This window comes from Vidua chalybeata, chromosome 1 (assembly GCF_026979565.1).
Source record: "Vidua chalybeata isolate OUT-0048 chromosome 1, bVidCha1 merged haplotype, whole genome shotgun sequence".
Taxonomy (NCBI): Eukaryota; Metazoa; Chordata; class Aves; order Passeriformes; family Viduidae; genus Vidua; species Vidua chalybeata.
In genome coordinates this window covers 78945826-78968483 of record NC_071530.1, presented here as the reverse complement: position 1 = coordinate 78968483, position 22658 = coordinate 78945826, and the positions used below count along the sequence as shown (strand labels likewise).

The 22658-nt window shown below is 40.3% G+C and overlaps 1 protein-coding gene across 1 annotated transcript in view; it reads left to right on the top strand.

Moving 5' to 3' along the window:
- Positions 1-768: 768 nt before the first annotated feature.
- The window catches only part of FBXL7 (F-box and leucine rich repeat protein 7), a 172668-nt gene continuing 150778 nt past the window's right edge, over positions 769-22658 (top strand). Inside the window, exon 1 of the mRNA XM_053966057.1 lies at positions 769-1192. Within this exon, the coding sequence (XP_053822032.1) occupies positions 1156-1192 (37 nt within the window). The 5' untranslated portion in view covers positions 769-1155. The remainder of the gene's footprint in view (positions 1193-22658) is intronic.

Here is a 22658-nt window from a genome sequence, read left to right as displayed (position 1 = left end):
TTTAAGACAGCTGAATTAAATAGAAGCATGTCATCCCAAGGGATGAGATATATCCCTACAGGATACCTGAAGAACAAATCTGGGGGATGTTCAACAGTTCGGTATTTTTCCTTTGATGTGGCAGCAAAGGCTGGCAGTGATCCACTGGAATTGAGTGACTGTGGGGATACCATTTGCAAGGAGAAAACACGAACTCCGGAGCAGCTGGAGAGAACGAGAGTAAGTGTCCCTGCTGCGCGGCTTCTTCTTACACACGGAGACTTTCTGTCAGCCCCCGGTTGAGTTGCACGGGGTCGGGGGTGCCGCGAAGGTGCTGAACGCAGAGACCCTGTCCTCCCCGTGGGAAGGACACCCAGACAGGGCCGCCCTTGGCAGGTCTCTGAGAGCAGCACCCGCAGCCATCCCCGCCGAGCCGCTCTGTTGGGACAGTGGGGGAGGCAGGGGGACAGCGGCCAGGGGAGCCCCCGTGCCGGCCGCTGTGTCTTTAAGGGCCGGGGCCGGCTCCGGGCTCCATCCTTCCTCCATCCCCATCCCCTCCCTCCCCCGGCCCGGCGGCGCTGGGCGCCGGGAGGAGGCGCCTGCCGCTAACAAAAGTCTGCGGCCGAGGCTCCCTTTCCTCCCGCCCCGGGCAACAAGTGGCTGGCGGCGGCCTCCCGGGGGAGGCGGCGGCAGCGGCAGGGCTGCGAGGAGGAGGAGGAAGGCGGAGCGGCGCTGAAGCATCGGAGGAACCGAGCGCCAGCCGCGGGGCGGTGGAGCCAGCGCCCGGAGGCCGTCCCGCCCGTCCTGCTTGTGGATTATAACTGGAGCCGCCTTCCTGGCCCGGACACCCCGGCTGGAAACCGGGGCGGGGAGGGCGCACTGATACATCGTATTTTTGATTCTTTCGCTTTTAAAGTTATTTTTTGTTGTGGTTGGTGTGTTTTTGTTTTTGTTTTGGTTTTTTTGTGAGGTGGGGAAGGGAGGGTGTCGGCCACCCGAGAAGAAGCGGAGGAAGTTGCAAGGCTGCTTTGGACATGTCGCCGTGAACACTTTTGGAGGCTCTTCCCCCGGCACTGCCCCAGGGCTGCACTCCGTCAGCCGCGGCCGCTCGGTGCCCCGCGGCAGAGATGCTGAGCGGCGGCGTGGGAAAGCGGCGACGAGCATGAAGGCGGCAGGATGGGCGCGAACAATGGCAAGCAGTACGGCAGCGAGGGTGAGCTGGGGGGGCAGCAAGAGGGGTGCTGGAGCAGCGGCGGGGGTCCTCCCGGCCGGGGAGGGGTGACCGGGCGGGGGTCGCCGCTGCGAGGTCCTCCTCTCTCCGGCCGGGACGAACCCCGCCCGGATCCGCGACACAGTCTCCCGCTGCGCCCCTTAAAAACACCCTTAACTTTTAATTTTGTTTTTTTTCCACTACGTTTAAACTAAGGAGTTGAAGTGCTGTCTCAGCCCATGATGTCGAGGCAGCGGTGCGGCTTGCTGTTCGAAGGCAGCTCGGGGGTTATGGCAGCGTTAACTTCGCCAAAATGTTGTAGAGCACTCTTTGTAATCCTTTTCTACTCGTCTTTATATCCCAGGATCCTTATATTATGCAGTATGCTATATGACTGCTTCCTGTCTGAACAGAAAGAAAAAAATTAACCCAGGCAAGGGTTGGGGGGAGAGTTAATGTTCTCCAGCTGTTATCCATAGATTGTACTCCTGCAATTTCGCTTCAGTGAAACTTTAGTGGGCTTGGTTTTAGATATACAGGGCCTGATTCGTTCTTGTGGAAATCTATTAGTCTCGCTGGAGCTGCATCAGGGATGAATTTCAGCTGCTTTGCTTCTGGTGTGAAGGACTACTGGAACAGTCAGCCGGTGTCAGGCAAACCAATGGCAAGTACAGAAAGTCTGTCTTTCTGCCAGCTAGTTTTAAGCTTTCTTTAGCTTTTAGCTGACTTCTATATGTATTGCCCTCCAACCATTTAGGCAGCTCTGTAGGATGTATGCTTTTCCCTTGGTATATTGGGCAACCATATAGGATCACCACCACCACCCCCTTTTTTGTTGTTGAGGGTTTGTAGGTGGAGCGAGCGAGGTGATCTTGTGGTCTGCTCCGTTCTTTGGGAGTTGAGATGGCAGCTGCCAAAGAATATGCCTCTTGCATCTAAAATATGCATGAAGATTGTGTAAAGGAAAGGAGAAAGATGCTGCTTCTAGAGCAGATTCTGCAGTTCCTTTTATTTATTGCCAAATGAACTCTGCTTTTTGAAGAGTTGATTAAGTCAGATGCTTTAAGCTAAAGATATTCTTCCTGTTGTGGGGTTTCAGTCAATTGATACCCATCACTAGAAGAACTCCTTCATAAATGGGGTGAACCTGGAAGTTGCAATCAAAGCCTCTTTGGATTCCTCCTGAAAGGGGAAATCTTAGTTTTCACCAGAGTTTGAAAGGGTCATCGTTGATAGCTCTGGTCATGCTGCTGGTGAGTGTCTACTTCTATGACAGGAAAGTGTGGATGCATGCCTCAGCTTTCTTGTGAATTCAGAAGACTGATTGCTTCAATAAATGTACAGTTTTTGGGGAGGAATGTGACTGACACAGAGTCTTTTGCAGCCCTCAGTGAAGGGTAGATAAACTGTTCCAGAAGTACGTGATAGGCACTGTGAGCAAGAGGAGGATTAGTACTACCAGGGTGTTCTTAGTTTGCCTCTCTCCTCCATTCAGAGTGGAGATTGGATCCCAGTGCAGACTGCATGTGGCAAATTAATCTTTGCAGTGCAGACCATTACCTGTCTTGAGAATTAGGTAGAATAGTGATTTAAAGTTAAAATAAATTTAAAAAATCCCCAAGTCACCAAAACTTCATCATCAATGTGCCTCATAGATCGTGTTTCCTGGTAACTTCTATGCATCATCAGATACTGAGAAACTTGGAGAAGCTCTCATAGGAGTTTTGTTTCCTGAGTGATACAGAGGAAAGCAAATCTAAACCTGATAAAGGGAGACACCCCTCCCCCCCAGTAAACTACTAGGACTTTTGGTGCCTTTGGCAAATGAACCACTTAATTGCTGTAAAAAGTTGCTTTTTAGTAGGATGTGATTATGCTCCCAGGTAGAGGGGTAACACCATTTTCTGTGTGCTTTAAAAGCAACCAGAATATCCATTTAGAAGTTCATGGAGTGGTGTCTGTGGTACACAGTTTTCAGCCTACTGGGCTTTGTAGGCTGGTGCTGCACTATGTTATGTCATTTTAGGGGTGGAGAAAAGTTAGCTGAGCTTCTTGAAGGCTGTTTTGCCATTTGCTGCTTGCTGGTGTCTGCCTGAAATCCCACCTAAGATAACTGCAAATGATTTTTAAAATGTCTGGGTTTTTTTTTTTCACACAGCTTTCCTTCCTCTCTTCTGTGGAACTGCAGAGCTTCATTAATTTGCCCAAATTGTTTCTCATCTCAGTGTTGAACAGATACATTAGGGCAAGGATAACTCTTGCTCAAGATACCACTTCTAAAATAGAGAACTTTTATGACCAGGAAATTGGATGTTACATGGATTGCTACATTGTTACATTACCAGTAATAAACTTTTTTTGAAATTCATATCTGTGCTGTGCATGCAACAATCTCAGGCAGCTAAGTGTTTGTGACTGATCGCATAAACTATACTGGACTGCCTTTATTTATTTGGTTGGCCAAGGTTTTATGGAATGTGATTTTATTGGAAGCTAAAATTGTCATGTTAAGATGCATGGGACAGTTATATGTTTGAGGAGTCTAAATCAGTATATATAGTGTCTGGTGAATAGTTGACTGTGCCTTTTAAAGTGTTTTTCATTAATTTAATTTTCTAAGGCTAAAACTTGCTCTCAGTGAAGCTTAAATTTAAATAAAATTGCTTACCTAAAAAAATAATGTCATGATTTTTAGGATATGAACACAACACTCATTTAAGAAATTATGACAAATTAATATAGAAACAAAACTTTGTTTACAGGAATTTACCTCTTTTTAAATGTAAAATATTAAATACAAGTTCACTTTCCTAGTTTTCATTTGAACTTCAACAGTAATTGTTATAAGGCAGATTATTCCTGGAAATCTCTTTACCTGAAAAATATGTGGAACTTGAGATTTCAGGCTTTTTGTAGTATGCAGTAGGTTCAGACTGAAGTGTTAAAGCTTAAGATGAGTCTTTCTGAACGTGTTCCAGCAGTTGAGTTTGAACAGTGCTATGGATGCTAATAGAACACTGGAGCAAGAAATCCGCTTTATCATGGAGCAGAATTTGTAGGGCTTTTGCCTACACAGATAAACTGATGGAAATCAGTTACCTTAGCAAGAGTCTTACTGCTGTCTTTCACTTTCTTGCCATGATGATAAATCATTCTACTTTCTCTCACTTATTTAGCGCATTGCTTGGTTTTTAAATAAGAGGAGGCCTTGTGTCTGATCGTGGACAGAGCAGCCTTTTGTCAAAAGTCAGGTGTTCTGTTTAAGGACCTGTCTTAAAATGTAATGCTGTTGCAGCTGACCAAACAAGATACTACTCATCATCACAGGTGAGGGACTGAATTGAAGGATGTTGCCCTTTAACTATTGCCAAGTTGATCAGACACCTTAGCAGTGTTTCTGTAATGTTTTTGCCCAGAAAAACCTTCTGTGCTGGGCATGAGGCTGGGTGGGTGCTGATGGTAGTGCCAGCTGTTGGCATGGGACCTTTGGGAAAAAGTTAACTGGATGTTGTCCCTCTTACCACCTGAAGCAGTTTCTCATCCTCAAGACTTTAAAACTGCAGGCTTCTGTAGTACAAGGGAATTGACTTTGTGATATGAGTTGGAGGAATAATCTGTGTTATTACGTATGAAAGGAAGCTGTGGCATTGAGGTGAAATTACTGCTTTGCAAACTTTTCAACATGTCTTCTTCACAAGTGACTTCATTAAACTGAGACCTGACAACCAGTCAAATTGAGAGGCGCTAAATAATGGTACAAAGTTTTGACAATACCAATGTTCAGACCAGATGAAGGAATGTCTTTTTAATAAGACAACTGTCCAGAATCCTGAAGTTGTGGATCTCCTGCACTTTATCCATCCATAAGCTGTTCTAGAGAGGATTGGTGACCATGAGCTCCACTTGATCAGCTAAAATGTATCATGGAAGACTTGATGTAACACAGGAACCTGGTTCTGTAGAGAACAGAGGATGGCAGGGGAAAAATAGATGAAACTGTGAAAGAAATAGGTGAAATAGCACCTTAGACAAGGAAATCAACATCCTTTCTGAATCATAAGCTTTGTTGACAAACTTTCTTTTTGAATCTGAATATTTAATTTGGGAAGATTTTAATGTAAACTCTTTAGGAATAACTTTCACTCTGTTCTTTTGAAAATGTTCCTTCTTCAAACTTTTATTTGTGGCGTTTTCTATTCACAAACCACTTGGAGGGAGAATCCCTGTGTAGATCTCAGTGTTCTGCTGAAGTAAGCACCAGCACAGAAACCTGCCTTTGTCATGAGATACAGTTGCTACAAAGCACAGGCAAAATGATTCCACAAAGGTGGCGTTAATTATGATGTGTGACCTGGTATACAATAGCTAAACTTCCTAGGAATTGCCAGCATGTAGCACTGTAGAGAAATAGATCAGTCTGTGTTCATTTTGGAGTAGGTTACCCTCTCAAATCTGTCCCTTCAGCTGGGAAGCATGGTCGAGGCCTGCATTATAGAGCCAGGCTTTCAGACTTGTCCTTTTTCTTGAAGGTGCTGTTGGACACTAACTCATTGTGAATGCTGCCTTTCATTTCAAAGCAGGTCTCTGCTAATTCAGTGATGGCAGGTGTTCTGACACACCTGAGGTTGTGTATGGAAATCTTTTTCATCCAAAATTCTGGCATTCATGACCTACAGATTTGTCATATGTTAGGATTTGTTTCTTCACAAAGTGTTGTTGGATTTATTTCACATGCAGTGCTTATGTCAGATGGGAAAAAAAGTATACCACGGTAATCTTGCACTCTTTTGCTTAAAGACTTGAATCATAATAATTTACCAATTGTTTATATTGGTGGTCAGAATCTGTGAAGCCTCATGGGAAATTTTAATGAGGGTAAGGGGTGGGAAAGGCAATAAATTAGTTTTTACTACATTATTTAATTACAAAATTGTGGCACCCCCCTGAGGTATCTTTCCTGTGTACTGCATCTTCAGAAGCAAGGGCAGTTTTTCTTTCTGGTATTTATTATTTTCTACCCCATAAGGTTCCCAGAGTCAAGTGGAGAGTCTCATCAAGTTGGGTGCTAAAAGGCTCCTAGGCTGTGCATTTTTTTCCTCACCTTGTTTTGATGTCTAAGTTGCATTTACACATTACCATTTGACCTGCTAAACATGAAGTTCAGTATGTCACACTTACCACTGTCTTACTTTACTGTTCTGGTGGGTTTTTTTTTTTGTTTGTTTTTTAACCTTAACATCCATGCTACTACTGTAAACATTAGGGTGCTGCTTAATAATGCTTTTGGTGTTGCACTTATGTGATTGTATTCTGCTTTTTGGTACTTGTCCAGTGTCTGTTCTTGCATTTTACCTGTGGCTGAATTTCACTCAGCTACCTTCAGAGAGATGAGACTTACCTCTTAACAGCAAAGTTGGGACTGGAAGTATAGCAGTATTCCAAATGTCAGTCCTTCAAGCAGTGTTGTTTTTTTTTTTTTTTTTAAAGGGAATTTGCAGTTTGACAGCAGCCAACTGCTCTTAACCAAAAGTAATCTTCAAAAATGCTGCTTATGATGTTTGTTTTTTATGTAGCTGTAAACTGAGCAATGCAAAATGATTGTGTGTATGTGTGTTTACTCAGTTTGTCTCCAAAAAGTAAATTTGCTCTAAGCTCAGTGCTTATGTTGCATGTTGTTGTCTAGATTGCATAGCAGGGGCAGGAGGAGGGTCGGACACAGCACTTAAGTGAGCTGCTGTGCTGCTGTCAGTTTTTCATAAAACAGAATTTTCTTTTCTAAAAAATGACCAGCCTTTGTCTAATTCAAATGTGTGTTTATACACACACACACAGCTAATTTTATCAATAACTTTCTAGAAAGTAACTTAGTGACTAACACCCATTTTATTTCATAAAATGTTATTCTTTCATAAAATGCTTCTGGGACAAGGGAGGGTCTCTTTTCTATTTATTTATTTTTAATAGATATTAGCTAACTAACTGTACTCTAGGGAGTTATCTTTGACTTGGTAGCTTTGCATGGTGCAAGATTAACTGGATATGCTTCTGTTTAATTAAAAAAAAAAAATTGTTAACTGGGTGCCAGTCAGAGGTCTGACTAAACTTTGAAGCTGAGGATGTATGACGTGGAAAGCTTCCAGGAGACCTGTCTCAGCTAAGGTAGTAGGAGTCCAAGACTTGCACATCCTCATCCTTCTTTTGCCCACTTCTCAAAGGCATGGAAGGACACAAGACTGCTTTGGTAACTTTTCTAAACTGAATTTGAACATCCTTCTACCAAACTGGACTTCATAAAATCCAAACTGAAGTGGATACTATATCATTCCTTGTGAGCGGGGAAAAAATAAAAATCAATATGTACTCAGAATTGGGTGAGCAGTTTTAAGTCTAAACTGCTAACCCCAAAAATCTCCTCAGCGAATTTGGTTTTCTGGCAGTTTCAATCCTTTGGCCACTTCTGGATTCCTTCTGTGAACAATTCCTAACTAGGAATTGGTTTGCTCCTTCATGTGTCTTGTTTGTGTTAGGAAAGTGATTGGCAGAAGGCAGTGGATGACATTTGAAGGCTGAAATGCACAAGTGGTTTATTTCTGCTCTTTGTTTTATAGTTAGCTATGCCCTATTTTTTAATACAGTACATGTGCTTTGCTAAATTAGGACAACTATTTCATTAAGGAGTTGAGACCTTCAAAAGCTGAAAAACAGGTGGTGGACTCCCAGTAAAATCTATTCCTTCTTGATGAGAAGAAGAAATATGCAACACTTTACATGTGTATAAATGTGCAGCTTGTGATCGGATAGGCAAGCTGCAGGACTTTGTTCTTCAAGTACCATTTAGGTTGAGAACCCATAGTGTTGTAGCTCACCTTGAGGGGTAAAAAGCTGTTAGTTCTGAATGATATACCTCTCATTTTACTTCCAAATCTACTTGTGTGCCTTGTAGCACCAACATGACATTGAGGACAGGTTTATGTGAGACCTCCTTAAAGGAGCTGAAGAATAAAAGAGGTGCTACCATCTTGATATGCTTGAGTTGGCTGTGTCCGAGCAAGTATTTAAGGAAAAATTCCAACTCTGTGCCAGTACCCAAACTCAAAAAAAGTAATTTTTTGGCAAAATAGGTCTCTTCACCCTATATATACTTTTCTGATCTCTTCCTTAAGTAAATAGGGGGGAAAAAAATGTTGTATCCTGGGGATCTTTTACCCTTGGAGTACAGTGAGCAACAGGAAGCTCTCTTTCCATGCCCATGTTTTGAATCAGGAAATTCCTGTCTGCAATACATAAATTTGTCAAATCAACATCCGAAATCACGTGGCACTTTTCTTTCTCAGCAATTTGTGGACAAATGTGTATAATAGCTGCAGTAATGCTACATTGAAGACTTTTCATGCAGCATTAGCTTGGAGGAAGGTGTTTTAATACTCTTTTCAGTGAATCTATTTTAAAAATTATCTTCCTCAATTTCCTTCTCTGCTCCTGTAAAAAGAAAACCAAATGAAATTCACAGATGCTCTTATAAAAGGAGCAATTATGATGTTGGTTTTTTGTTTGGTTGTTATTTTAAAGAAAGAAAGAGAATTCCAAAAACACTGGCACAACATCAATGATGGTTAACTGGAAAGAACCTCTTTTGATCAAGAGTCACACAACCTCATTTCACAGTAAAAATAGAATTTGTATCAAGTCTAGTTGTCACATGACATGTTAGTCTTGTCAGTTCATGGGGAGTCCAGGCTTTTATTGCTTGTATGACTGTGTGCATAGTGGAGAAGCATGCCATCTCTTTAAGGCTCAGATACTATTTTGTTGCTAGATTTCACAAAATCCTCTTTCTGTGTAAGTGGCTGCACGGAGAAGAGAGACTTGGAAATTTTTCTTAAATTGTGTAATAATTACTTGCAGTGAGTATTTGGTTTAAATTCGATCCTTAAGAGGTAATTCTATTGTGGAAACAGATGAAGACAAAGCACACTTATTTGAGAGTTTCTTATGGTGCTCATGGCTCTTGTATTATTTTGTCTCTGGTGAAATGATGGTAGTACTTGCTCTTGTTCATCACTGGAGGGCAAGACAAAAGGCAAGAGCTGGTCACCAACAAATGTACTCAACAGATGTTTTTGGGGTTTTTCTGTAGTACCTATTAAAATGTATTTCTATTCCAGTTTTTCATTTGCCTTTTCTTTGACACTTTATAACAAAGCTGCTAGTGGCATCAGCATGGAATCATAGAGTGGTTTGGATTGAATAGAACCTTTTAAATGTCATCTAGCTCAATCCCCCTGCAATGAGCTTCAGGTTGCTCACAGCACCTTCCAACCTGATCATTTATGTTTCCAGGGATGGGGTATCCACCATCTTGCTGTACAGCCTGTTCCAGTGTTTCACCACTGTCACTGTAAAATAATTTTTCCTTATATCTAGTATAAATATTTTAGTTTAAAACCAATACCCCTTGTGCTATCACAACAGGCCTACTAGAAAGTCTGTCCCCATCTTATGAACTCTCTTTAAGTAATTGAAAGGTTGCAGTATGGGCTGACAGCAATCTTCTCTTCTCCAGGCTGAGCAGCCCCATCTTTCTCAGCCTGTCCTCACAGAATATGTGCTCCAGCAACCTGATCATTTTTGTGGTCCTCCTCTGGACTTGTTCCAACATGTCCATATCTTTCCTCTGCTATGGTCTCAAAAACTGGATGCAGTACTCCAAGTGTGGTCATGCATAACTTTTTTTTTTAAGATAAGGTTGTGGAAACAATAAGCTATTGCTTAATTATGTGGTAAAAACTGTTATATTATTACAACTTGAGCTTTTAGAATTTTTGAAACTTCAGGATATACTAAAAGAGGTATAAGAAAAGCCTTGTAGTAGGAGGATTTCAATTCCAGTTAGCCATGCTAGCCTCAAGTTGAAGTGAACTGTATGCTCTTCTATGTCAAGAGTATCTTGTAGCTGACCTTCCTCCTAGTCTATTTTTAGCATGGTTTGAGAACATGGGTGCTCTTACTCCAGAGCCTCTAGCTGTGGAATTTTTATTGTTTTGGTATAGTAGACTGCTAGTGGAATCCTGTATAGACAGTAAAATTACATTACAGCATTTTCCAATCAACTCTTGGCCATATTTTAATGTCTATAGAGACTGAAGTACACAAATCCAAAGATTGGAAGTGATACCTCTGGAGATCTCTAATCCAACCTCCTGCTCAAAATGAAGCCAAGTAGAGCAGGTTACATCTGTGCCATCAGATTTCTTAGCACTTCTAAAGATGAAGATATTAGAATGCCCCTGAAGATACTACAATGCCCTGAGCAGTCTGTTCCAGTGCTCCTGCAGGCTTTAAAAGAAGAAAAAAAATGCTTTAATGTTTAGATGGAAATGCTCATATATTAATTTGTGACTATAGCCTCTTGTCTGTTCACTGGCTCTCACTGACAAGATTCTGTCTTTACTCCACTCTCTTTCTTCTCCAGGTATTTATGCACAATAAGACTTTGAGTCCCTTCTTCTCCAGAGTAAAGTGTTCTAGCTCTAAGTATCTTTCTGCCTGGCCTATCTTTCTGCAGGTTAGTCAGTTTTCATTTTTGTCTCACTGTCCACTTAGCTAGACTGTGCTTCATCCATTTGTCTATTAAGGTTCTATGGAAAACAAAAGTTGGGAAGCCTTGCTGAAGTCTGGATAAACCACTCGTGTACTCCCATAGTGCCACTTGTTTCCTTATTGATGTCTGTCAGGTTGGGAAAGCATTACTTCCACTTATAAGTCCCTGATAATGACTTCCCATCACCTTCTTGGCTTGGAAATATTTTCCAGGAAGCTCTATCACTTGTCCTGGATTGAGGTGAGGCTGACCAGCATGTGGCTCACTAGATTGTCCTCCAAGCTGTTCTAGAGACAGGGCCATATTTTGCTTTTGTCCTGTTCTCCGGAACCTCTCCTGATCACCACGACCTTCCTGCAGTAATTGAGTGACATTGGCCAGATCACACAGCCATTAACAGTGCACTCCATTAGGTCTCATGGATTTGTGTCTGTCCAGTTTGGTTAAATGTCCCCTAGCTTGATCTTCCTGTACTTCTACTCGTTACTTATGTTTAGAAAAGCTACTACTGGGCTTTCAGAAGCAATAGACTTCAGCTGTAGCAAGTTCTGGCAAGTGTGAGTGCTGTATTACAGTAGTTGAGTATCTCTAAACAGTACTCTGTAAACTTGTGTCTACAGCTGGTTTGGAGTTTTTCAGCTATAATTTATTTTTACCTTATATTATTAATGCTAAAAGTCTTCATTTCTACTGGATAAAAAAAAATCTCACTTTCTCAATGACTACACTTTCTCTTGGCAGAGAACAGATGAAATAAGAAGAATACTCCCAAGAATTATGGTGGTAGAATCTGGCTCTGTGTTTTCTTGTTGCTGTTTCTGGCAGCATCAATGGTCTGTGCTTTTCATAAAAGCTTCTGCCATTGGGTTTTGCTTGCTTCAGGAGGAACAGCTAGCCCAGGATAACGTTTTTTTCCTCTCCTAGACAATGAAGATTGTAACTTTAATTAATAAAGTTACAAATAATAAATTTATTAAAGTTGTAATAATAATAATAATAATAATAATAAATCTCTTCTGCCATGTTCAAATTTATGTAGCCATGATTGGTAAAAATACTTGTCAGTAATCCTTATTTTACTGGTGTAAAGGTTTGCTTCTTTCCATGTATTCTAGGCTTGAATCAAAGATGCATTAAACCCCCCATTTAAGTTATAGAAGGTTAATATTCAAGTTTAGAAGAAATTCCTGTCCTTCTGAAAGCAGTCACTACCAGACAATGTGGGTAATTTTAATCCTCTGAAGTGCTAGTAGATGCTTCTCAGTTAAGAGTCTTCTATTTAAAACTAAAGTTATGTACAATAAAATGGATTTTGGGTATTGCTATGTTTGATGCTACTTGGCAGTTGAATTTGCATTTTTATTTTAGTACCAAAAAGCTACTTCTAGGGTAATTCACCTATCAGTGTTATCTATTCCTTGAACATTTGTTCTGTGTGGGAGAGGGGGTAACTTTCTAGAAAGGTAGAAGGTTCTGTGGTATCAGAACTATAGCCACAGTGCATGAATCAAAATGTTCCAATGTGAGATTTTAGGGGTGACTTTTTAAAACTGTTTTTCTTTCCGCCTGTATGTATAGACTAGACAGCATAGTCCAGTCTAAAGTTTTCTTTGGCACTCAGGCAGAAGCAGAATATTTTGCTTATGTCTTCATTTCTCTTGGGAAATTATTGCTCTTTACTCCCCTGTGGGTGTACCTTTTGTTACCCTGCATGGTTGTCTTTATGGAAAAACACAAATGCTTGTGGTGAGTATTTATTTCTCTTGCCAGGAACTAGTGGAACAAAGGTGAATGTGAGACTTCCTCTCCCTCAAACAATTACTAATTTTTCCGCTTTAACTCTTGTTTTAAAAGGCTTCATGTGAGAGCCTTTCTTGTATCTAAGAAATAATCCAACTGTGAATTGGCTTACAGTTTATCAAGAGATTGCACAGAAACTGTGAATAAGGGGAAGGACTAGTTTCTGTTTGGTTGTCCAGGAATTTATTGATTCAAATATTCTTTTGAATTAGGTCTTTGATAATGGTGTAATTTTCTTCTCATCATGAAAGTACATAGTATGGCAAGTTGTATTTGTCTCTGCAGGAGCTGAACTGTGATGACTGCCCAGCATCTTTATAATGGTACATGTTTCCAGAGTGTGTGTCAGGTAATGAAGTGAAATTGAACACCCTTATTGCTTACCTATTTTTCTGAGCACAGGACTTGGCAGCAGAAGTGGGACACAGTGAATGTTGCAGATCTGTTCCTTTCTGGGTTTCCTGCTTGCATTTTGGCAGACCTCATTTTCTATGGAAAACAAATTCTTGCCCTTCTGTGGATAAGATCTCCTGCTGCCCTTTGCCTTGCCATGTCTGTCACTGAAGTGTAGGATTTCTTCATTAAGTCCCTACTTGAGCAAAAACATTCCTAGAAAGTGAAGTTTAGCTTCCCCAGGATTAGAGTCTAAATCAGAACAAGTCTAGTCAGACACAGGAGCCTTTCACGCAGCAGTTGGCTGTCAGTGATTGTGTGATTTGTGCCTTTTAAGCATCAATTATTCCTACCCATGTTTTCCTCAATTTTCTTCCTGAGGTATCGGCACTTGGCTGAAAGGATTGTGGTAGGTAGGACACAGAGCCTGGGGTTTTTGTTAATTGAGTCATACTGATAACAGCCTAGTTGCTAGCCAGCCATGGTTTTGAGAAAATATAAGACAAATTGTGAAGGATTCTGTTGATTCAGGATGTATTTTCAAGCCAAGGTCAGGTCTTTAATTATGCACATAGGGGAAGAAGAATCATCATACAATCTTGCTTTTTAAACCTGTAGATGCCAGCTAATGGATGTGATGTGTGAACAAAATCCGTGTAAAATCAGTAGAACTTGTGTAAAACATTTTTGTAGACTTGACCACAGGCGGTTTCAGGAAAAAAACTCCCAATATAAACTCAAATAGATATTCTAGAGTCTTGAGTCTTACAGCTGAAAATACAAAGAGGTGGAGTAGAAAGGTGTGTGTTTTTTTCCTGGGCCATACAAGAGATGTTCATCAGGTACCCAGTAGAAACTTGGCTAAAATTAAAATGAATGAATACTCTAGGGATAATAAGCAAATCTGCATCGCTAGTGAGTCATCTGGTGAACAAGATGTTTCTAGTGGTGTGTTTTTGGATTATAGAGAATGGTGGAGGAATAGTGAATCACATGAAGTGTTCCCTGCTATTCTCTTCTAAAGTTTGAGTTTGCTTCAGTTTTGAGAAAAGAACCTCATCTTGTAGTGTACCTGAGCTTCTTTCCTTTGGAACAAGAGCTCCTGCTTTTTAAAAAGGGATTTTAAATAAGGACTTAGTATTTTTTTAAGTCCTTCTTCATGATGAAGCCATGAAAATTTAAAAAAAATCCAAATATGTTAATTCTTGCATGTTGGCTTGCATTTGTCTACCAGAGAGCTGAAGTCCTGTATTAGTAATACCCAGACTTCCCACAAGTAATAATAGCAGACATAAAAAAATGTATGATGAGAATAAAAATACCTGAACAAAAAAAATCCTCAGGGAACTGGCCTTAATTTTAATTTCTGTACATATACTGGAAATGTTGTATATTCATACTACATAGTGTTGTTAATACTTTGACCTTTTTGTTTCCCTGTGTAGTGTATCTTTAAAAAAAAAAAAAAAGGTATCTACAGGTTTCTTTGAGCCTCTAGTTCTTCTTAGTTAATGGAACTTCTAAAATTTTAAGCTCTAGAATTCCAATAAGAATCCTCAAAGAGTTTTTCAATCTAGTTCTAGTGAAATGGCTTTGAAGAGTTAAGGCTAAGAATATGATTTTCAGTGTTGTGTAACCAGCATTAATTTTTGTGATCTAAAAAGGACAGTTTATTTCTGAAATATTTCATTTGAGGAATTGAACTGTATTTTTGTTACTTTTTAAATTTAAAATGCAATATTCAGATAAGGACAATGTACTTTAGAAAAAGATGCAAAAAAAACCAAGCACTAGTAATGCAAGAATGAAATGTGTTAAGGAGATTGGAAACCAGACCACTGTATTTTCCTTGAGACTCTCTAGCCACATTAGTTATACAGGGACATCATTAAATCCCGGCTATCTTCTGAAGTGCATCAGCTGAGCCTTGGTAATTCTGGTTGCTAGCAGAAATCAACTAATTGCATATTTTATAAACAATTTACCATAACACTAATGCTTGGTGTCAATATATATTAATGTGGTGCATTGACCTGACCCAGTGAAATGTGACAACCCTATCCTTCAGGAGGGCTATGCCCTCTGGAAAGCTGGTGAATTAAAATTATTTTATTGATGTAATGTGTTCTTAGCTTGCTGAGTACCCGCTGCAATAAGCTGGGTATTCCCCCAGGATTTTTTGGTGGAATGTTCTGTGGTCGAGGAGACAGGGATGCTGCATCTAAGCAGTGGCAAAGTAACTCCTCTAAAGTGGAGCTGTGCAATCACAGCTCTGATGAACTTTAACAGATTTCTTGCTCTTGTCCATTCAATAAAGGGCTGACTTGGATCTTTCTCTTGTGCAATAGGTAAAAAGAAGTACAGTAGCTTAATATTATTTTTCCTGTTTGGTAATAGTCCAAGGCATCTTGAGGGCCTGGCATATCAGGTGATCCTTCAGAGCTTGCTGAGGACATGGGAAGGAGTATCACTGTTGTTTTTTTGGTTTTTTTTTTTTTTCCTTGAAGATTGACTCTTTACACTAGACATAAGAGAACTTCTCTGAAGAGATTGCATCAGTTGTGAAGAGTAAATGGACAACTCTCCCTGTTTTATGTTTTGTCATTGCTTTGCCACTTACACAAGGATTTATTCTGAAGGATAATAGATTTATGATTTGGTAACATTGTATGGATAGATAACACCATTTAGCTAAGTGGCAAAAAGGTTTCCAAAAGTATTTTAAAGAGAGTTTGCTACTTCAGTTACTTCCTGTGCTATTTTGCTGTGTAAACTACTATGTAAGCTTTATGGCCATGTTGGAAGCAATTAAGAATAGGTAAGAAAGATACTACCATTGTTCCAGGTAGGGCTTTGAATGTTAGAATGAAGTTAAAAACAGAATCCATCCAGAAGCTGCCAAAGGAATTTGTATGTAATTTTGGATCAAATCTGGTATTCCTCCTTCAGGAGCTACTTCTCAAATTGTTTCTTTGCAGCTGAAAGCAAACTCCAGTCTAAGATTAGTCTGGATTCACCTTAATGTGTTGTGAGAGATGAGCATCAGTTGTCTCTGATTCTCTGATCCTTACAGTCAGTAAATCCAGTTGCCTACAGCCTCTTGTAAAATCTGACAACAGCTCCTTATAGTTCATTATCTCTATGCAAAGCCAGTAAAGCCTTGGGTGTGCCATGCACAGATGGTTGGTTGGTGGCAGCAGCTGCTCGACTCTGTGCAGCTCAGGTAGTACTTTTTTCTGCAGTGGTTTCATTCAGACTGGCCAGAAGTTTTTAGCATCCTGAAGAATTTTCCATTGCACATCCTAATCACTTTTGAGTAAATTGTGAAGTGGCTAAGAGGTTATTCTTCCTTTGCTTAGTGGCATGGCTGTCTCTTGAGTATTTCTCTTCTGCTGTGTGGTTTTGAGAAGTGTGGGAGAGTAGGCACTGCAAGTGCTTGTGTTGTTTTGAAAATGCTTCTTGGGATCCAGACAAAAAATAATGTCTGGAATATTTCTGTTTATTGTCTGTGAGAGGCACAGGAAATAGGAAAGGCCAACTAAATTATAGTAGCCAGCAAACTCCTCTGAAGCAAAGGAAAATTTTGGAGTGACAGAACTGGGCCTTGCTGCCCACTGGGTCTGTGTTGCACATTCCTCATAAATCTAGTGACAGAACTAGATCAAGGCTCCTTCATTCTAGAACAACAGAGGGGAAATGAAGTTACAGTTTCAGTGCTAGTTTATCAACTAGAAAAGGAGAAACTTTTACTTTTCTCACCCCAAATCTCCATAATCTGTAGTTCTCAAGAAGGTACCAGAGCTGCAGGAAAGCTTGTAGGCAGAATCTTCTCTCACTTTCACTTAGAATAAATGGTCATTATTTTCATTTGCTAGTTAGAGTTGCAGATGAAAGCAGAGGATGCTAAGGACAGATATTCTGTCTAAGTAAGGAAATTGCTGTAAAATACTGGACAATCATGTACTATCCCAACTAATTGGGATTCTAAAATCTTGGCAGAAGTTCTCCTATGTTGCTGTCAAGATAAGTAATCTACCTAGTTTGCAAGTCCTCTCACCTCAAGGCAAAGATGTTTGCATTTTCAGCCTTCTGTTTTCTTGCAGCCTAAACTGTCCAATTTTTAGGTTAAACAGATGTGTGAAAAAAAAATTAAATCTGGGCATTTGGCCACAGTAAACAAATGAGAATTGCTGTTTCTTTGAATGTTTAATAACAAAAAGATGAATTGTTCCAAAGTACTTTGTGCCCCATTCATAGCAAAGTACTACCTTTATCTTAAAATACTGTTTGCACACATGTAATGTAAAAATGCTATTTATACTTGAACATCTTTATTTTTGATTGATGCTAAACTTAAATGGTGATTGATTCCTTGGGATTCATCGTTACTCTTTCTGCTAACCCAAGACATGTCCTTGACCTTTGAGAATGTGCTGCTGTGGTGCTGCTTGCCTTCCTCTGTACCATGGCATCTGAGGGTTTGCCTTTCAGGGCAGTACTTTTTTGTATGGGTAACAATTGGAAAGGGACTCTTCATGTTGTGCTCTTGTATTTATGACATGGAGTTAAATCCTAATGCTTTGCTTTTATCTTAAGAAATGTTGTGCATTGTTTGTTTAGGTGATGATCATCTCTCCAGCCTGACAACCCAGGGTTGTCAGGGTTTGCACAGCATTTGTGTGTTCCCCATGATTTAAAGTAAAGTCTCTATGGTAGCTATCAGCAGTGGCAGAAGTAGGAATCAGAAGAAAAGGGCTGTATGGGCAAGACTGCTTTCTCTAAAGACACTCCTGGGAGTACCTTTGCGTAGAGCCTAGAATACATGAAGTGGCTGAAACGAGACCCCTGTAGCCTGGTCTCCTGTCCTTTTCGGTGACCCTTCATGACTTATGAACGAAGAATAGTTTAATGGAGTCACGTGAAGAGTTAATAGACAGAACCTGTAAGCTAGAATTGTACATTTTAGGAGTGTGACTGATATCTGAAACAAGAATGAGAGATAAGTGGGTGCTCTTTACTTGTTAGGTCTTCATTGCTGCTTATTTGAAATACTACAATTCTCTTGACTACACTTGTCAGTAGAAGTGAAAAGCTGCAGTCATATTTTGTGTTTAGAAATGAAATCCTGCAAATTGTGATCATTCATCACTATAGTTTAGCTAAAAACATTTGTTTCTGACACCTTGTGGTTGAGCCTTGGAGCCGCAGCAATATGAGAAGTTTCATTAAGAGAGATTGAATCTTTTTTTTCCTTGCTGTTTAGGTACAGAATGGCCAGAGTTGGAAGGACCTTAAAGATCACCTAGCTCCAACCCCACTGCCATGGGCAGGGACATCTTTTGCTCACCAGATTGCTCACAGCTCCATCTAACCTGTCCTTGAACACTTCCAGGGATGGGGTATCCACAGCTTCTCTGGGCAGCCTCACCACCCACACAAGAAAGAATTTCATCCTAATATCTAACATAAACTTACTCTCAGTCTGAAACCATTCACCCTTGTCCTATTACTACATGCCTTTGTAAAAATCCCTCTCCATCTTTCTTGGGAGCTCCCTTCAGTCGCTGAAAGGCCACACCTAGGTCACCCCAATGCCTTCTCATTTCCAATCTCAACAAAACCTATTCTCCGAGCCTTTCGATTTGATGGGTGGACTGTTAGAAAGATAGAGCTGCTTTTCTAGCCCTGTTCCAGTAGAGCAGCCTTGCTGAGTGACAGTGTATTAACCTACTTGTGTGATCTACTCCTCTCATAATGACAAAATTAATCAAAGCTCCATGAATTTGCAGTGAACTATGAAGGACCATTCTAGGCTTTCGGAAATGGAGTTTTGTCACATGTATAGTACATCTCTAACTATTGGATTTACGGACCATAAGAAATAAAGCTGTGCTCTTTCCAAGCTTTTTATTTTTCCTGAATATGCATTTTTATTGTTCATCTGTTTTTAATAGCTCTCAATAAGGGATGGGTTTTATATTTACAGTAAAAGCTTTGAAGCATATCATTGTTTGAGTTTGTCTTACCCTGAAATAGCTTTTTCTGAAATACTTTGCTTGTATCACCCTGTACTGTAGCTCCAAGCCCTGACTTGGACTTGGTGGGTCCAACTGGGGTAGCTCTTACTGAGAAGGACGGTGAGTCTAAGCATCTGTTTGCATGTAGAAAGTATCCTTGTTCTTCTGGAAATCTCTATTTCAGAACAATGAGACTACCTTTTAAACTGAGGGTAAACCTAGAGGAAAAGCCAGTCTACCTGCTGGGTATAGCTGTAAGCCTCCATAGTTTTAGTTTGGTTTATACAGAGGAAAAGGCATTTTCAAATTTAGTCTGTAATAGTTCCCTCAGATCAGGTAAGGTACCACTGGAGAATCCTTTTGTTGCTGGTATAATTGTCTAAACTGTGATCCTCATCCATGTAGAAGCTTTGCACAGGAAGAAATTCCATTGCTAATGGTCATTGCTTCTTCAGCAAATTTCTAAAGTTGGTCTGGTCTGTGAATTTCAAATAACTTGTGCAGAATTCCTTTATGGACTTGAAACCATTCCAGGGGTTTAAAAAAAGAATAGAATTTTGGTGTCTGTTTCCTCCTTCATAAGGATAGAAGACAGGCAAATGGACACATTTACTGTCTGTGATTATTGGCAGAATCCTGCAGAAAGCAGATTTTGTAGCTTGACAACAGCTGTGACTCAAAGCTGCCTAACTTGCTTGTCTCTGTTTGTAATTATCTAATCCTGCTTAGGCTTTCTTTTGCTGAATACTGGTTTTTGTATGGTGAGCATTTCCTGCAGTAGAGGACTAATACAGACTGAGGGCCTTTCCCATCACAAGGTAGGATGCTCCAAGATTAAAAAAAAATCTGGTATTAATGGCTTGATGTCTTCTGACTTGTTCTTTAGGTCATATTTCTCTTTAGGCCTAATGAGGACTGTTGCTGTCTTTTCATCTATGCTCTTAAAGAAGAACGCTAGGTACTCTAAATATTTTAGTTACTTTACTAAAAGCTGAATACTGACAGCATCTGCTGTTCTTTCTCAAGAAGAATTCTTGTTATCAGCCTGTTTGTTCGTGTTTGTGTCTCCTGGCATAAACAGCTCGATGTCAGATGCCCACAGGCAATGTGGCTCTGCTTCCCATGTCAGGGAATCTGCTGGTACTCTGGATTAAATGGAGCAACTTGGACTTGGAAACACTGACTGTTCATCTCAAATTGGCAAACTCTAAAAGTTGATTCAAATGGGGGGAAACTTGTTCAGGGTAAGCAGAGAGGAATCTTAGGCCTGAGAAGCTTATAATCTACAGGCAATGAATTTTAGGTATACTATTGATTTTGTAATTCTGGAAATACAGAAGCAATCCAACTACTTTTTAATTAAATGTCATGTCTTTATTAAAAGCTAAAGTACTTGCATGGCTTACCAGTCACTGATTGATTTATATAGAAAATAAAGTTTTAATAAAAGCTGTTATGAGAATTGCCAGGGTTAGTTCCAAAAAGTAAGAGTAAGATGTGGTTCGTGCTTCATATATAAATACTAAATTGTTAAGAAACAATTAGAGGAGTGACTGAGGTCACTTGGTTTGTTCAGCCTGGAGGAGGTTAAGGGGAGATCTCATTGCAGTTACAACTTCCTCATGAGGGGAAGAGGAGCAGCAGGCACTGATCTCTTCACTGTGGTGACCAGTGACAGGATCCAAGGGACTGGCCTGAAGTTGTGTCAGGGGAGGCTTAGGTTGGATATTAGGAAAATATTCTTCACTCAGAGGGTGGTTGGGCACTGGAAAAGTTCGCCAGGGAAGTGGTCACAGCACCAGCCTGACAGAATTGAAGAAGCATTTGGACAATAGTCAAGCACATGGTGTGGTTCATGGGGAGTCTTGTGCAGGGCCAGGAGACAGACTGATGATCCTTATGGATCCCTTTCAAACCAGGATATTCTGTGATCCTATAGAAAATGGAAAATGACAGCCTAAAGTAGATGTAGCAGTGTGGCTAGGTCTTCAGAACATTTTTCAAGTATGCATTCAGACTTCCTTTCATGAGAAAAACAAGGTAAATATTCTGCTAGTTTTAAAAACAAAACATATATTTTTTTGTTTTGTTTTCTACTTAGTTATGGCTTCTGTTAGAGAGCCCTTGCTTGGAGGTTTGCTTTTGTTATAAGTTTTCTCTTTCTGTTTATAGTTTTGTCCAAGTCATCTATAGCAGGCTCAGGACCCAAAAGCTTAAGCAGTCTTTCTAGGCATTTTAAGAATTCTGCTATTCAAGTTGACAGCAGTCTGTGTGAAGTCCCGATAGTAATTTGTTGTCATTCCTAGGGATTTGCTTATTCAGTTGTGCAACTGACCAACACATCAAATGTTATCTAGTTATCATGGTTGCTTCTTTTTTTAATATGGTTTTTCCTCAAGGTGGCCAGGGAGGCCACTGGCACTCTGGCCTGTATTATCAATAGAGTGGCCAGCAGGACAGGGCAAGGACAGGGCAGTGATTGTCCCCTCCCCAGCACTGTTGAGGGCACACCTTGAATCCTGTGTAGAGTTTTGGGTCTCTCACAACAAGAAAGACATTGAGGTGCTGGAGAGGGTCCAGAGAAGGGAAACAGCTGGTGAAAGGAGCACAAGTCTTATGAGGAGCAGCTGAGGGAGCTGGGGTTCTTTAGTCTCAAGAAAAGCAGGCTCAGGGAGGACCTTACCACTCTCTACAACTGCCTGAAAGGAGGGTGGAGTAAGGTGGGTGTTGGTCTCTTCTCCCAGGTGACAAGTGGTAGGATAAGAGCAAATAACCTCAAGTTGTGCCGGGGGAGGTTTAAATTGGATTTTGGGCAAAATTTCTTCACAGAAAGAATTGTCAAGCCCTGGAATAGGCTACCCAGGGAAATGGCCGAGTCTCCATCCCTGGAGGTATTTAAAAGACGTGTAGATGTTGCACTTGGGGATATGGTTTAGTACTAGGCTTGGCAGTGTGAGGTTCAAGGCTGGAGCTGATGATCTTAAAGGTCTTTTCCAATTTCAAAATGATTGTATCTTTTTGTGGTGATATGGATAGCTACATGGACATCTAGCATATACAAATAAAATGAAGAGCTGCATCTTAGGAGTATGTTTTTCTAAAAGCAGTCAGAACAGTTACAAAGATCACTTAGGATTAATTGTAACACTTTTCATTTCTATGAGGGTGTCCTTGGGTAGCTTTTAATGCAAATAGTGTTTCTGGGCTCCTAAGGATATGTAAAGTATTAGTAATACTAATTCTCACTATAGTTTGCATATAGTAACCCAATTAAAAAGGTCTAGTTAAAAGATGCTATCCTTTAAAGAAAATATTAAACCTTTGAAATGAAAGAAATATAAGCATATATATTCTTAATGTTAAAAATAAAATTTGGCATTGGAAGGCAGACAGTCATTGTGACTGGTTCTGAGTGAGTTTGTAAGCCAGCTGGGGAATGTGTGACATTAAGCATACTGTAATCCATTATGAAGTCAGATTGTAGTTAGAACTTTCCATGGTTCTTTAAGAATTCTGACTCAGCTATAAGTACAAATCAAAAGATTATAACTGGTAGCCAAACAATGCAGATCATTCATTAGAACATGTGTAGTTAAATAAGTTTTTGATGGAAGGAGATTGAGAGGAGGAACTTTCTGAGATGACATCTAGCACCTCT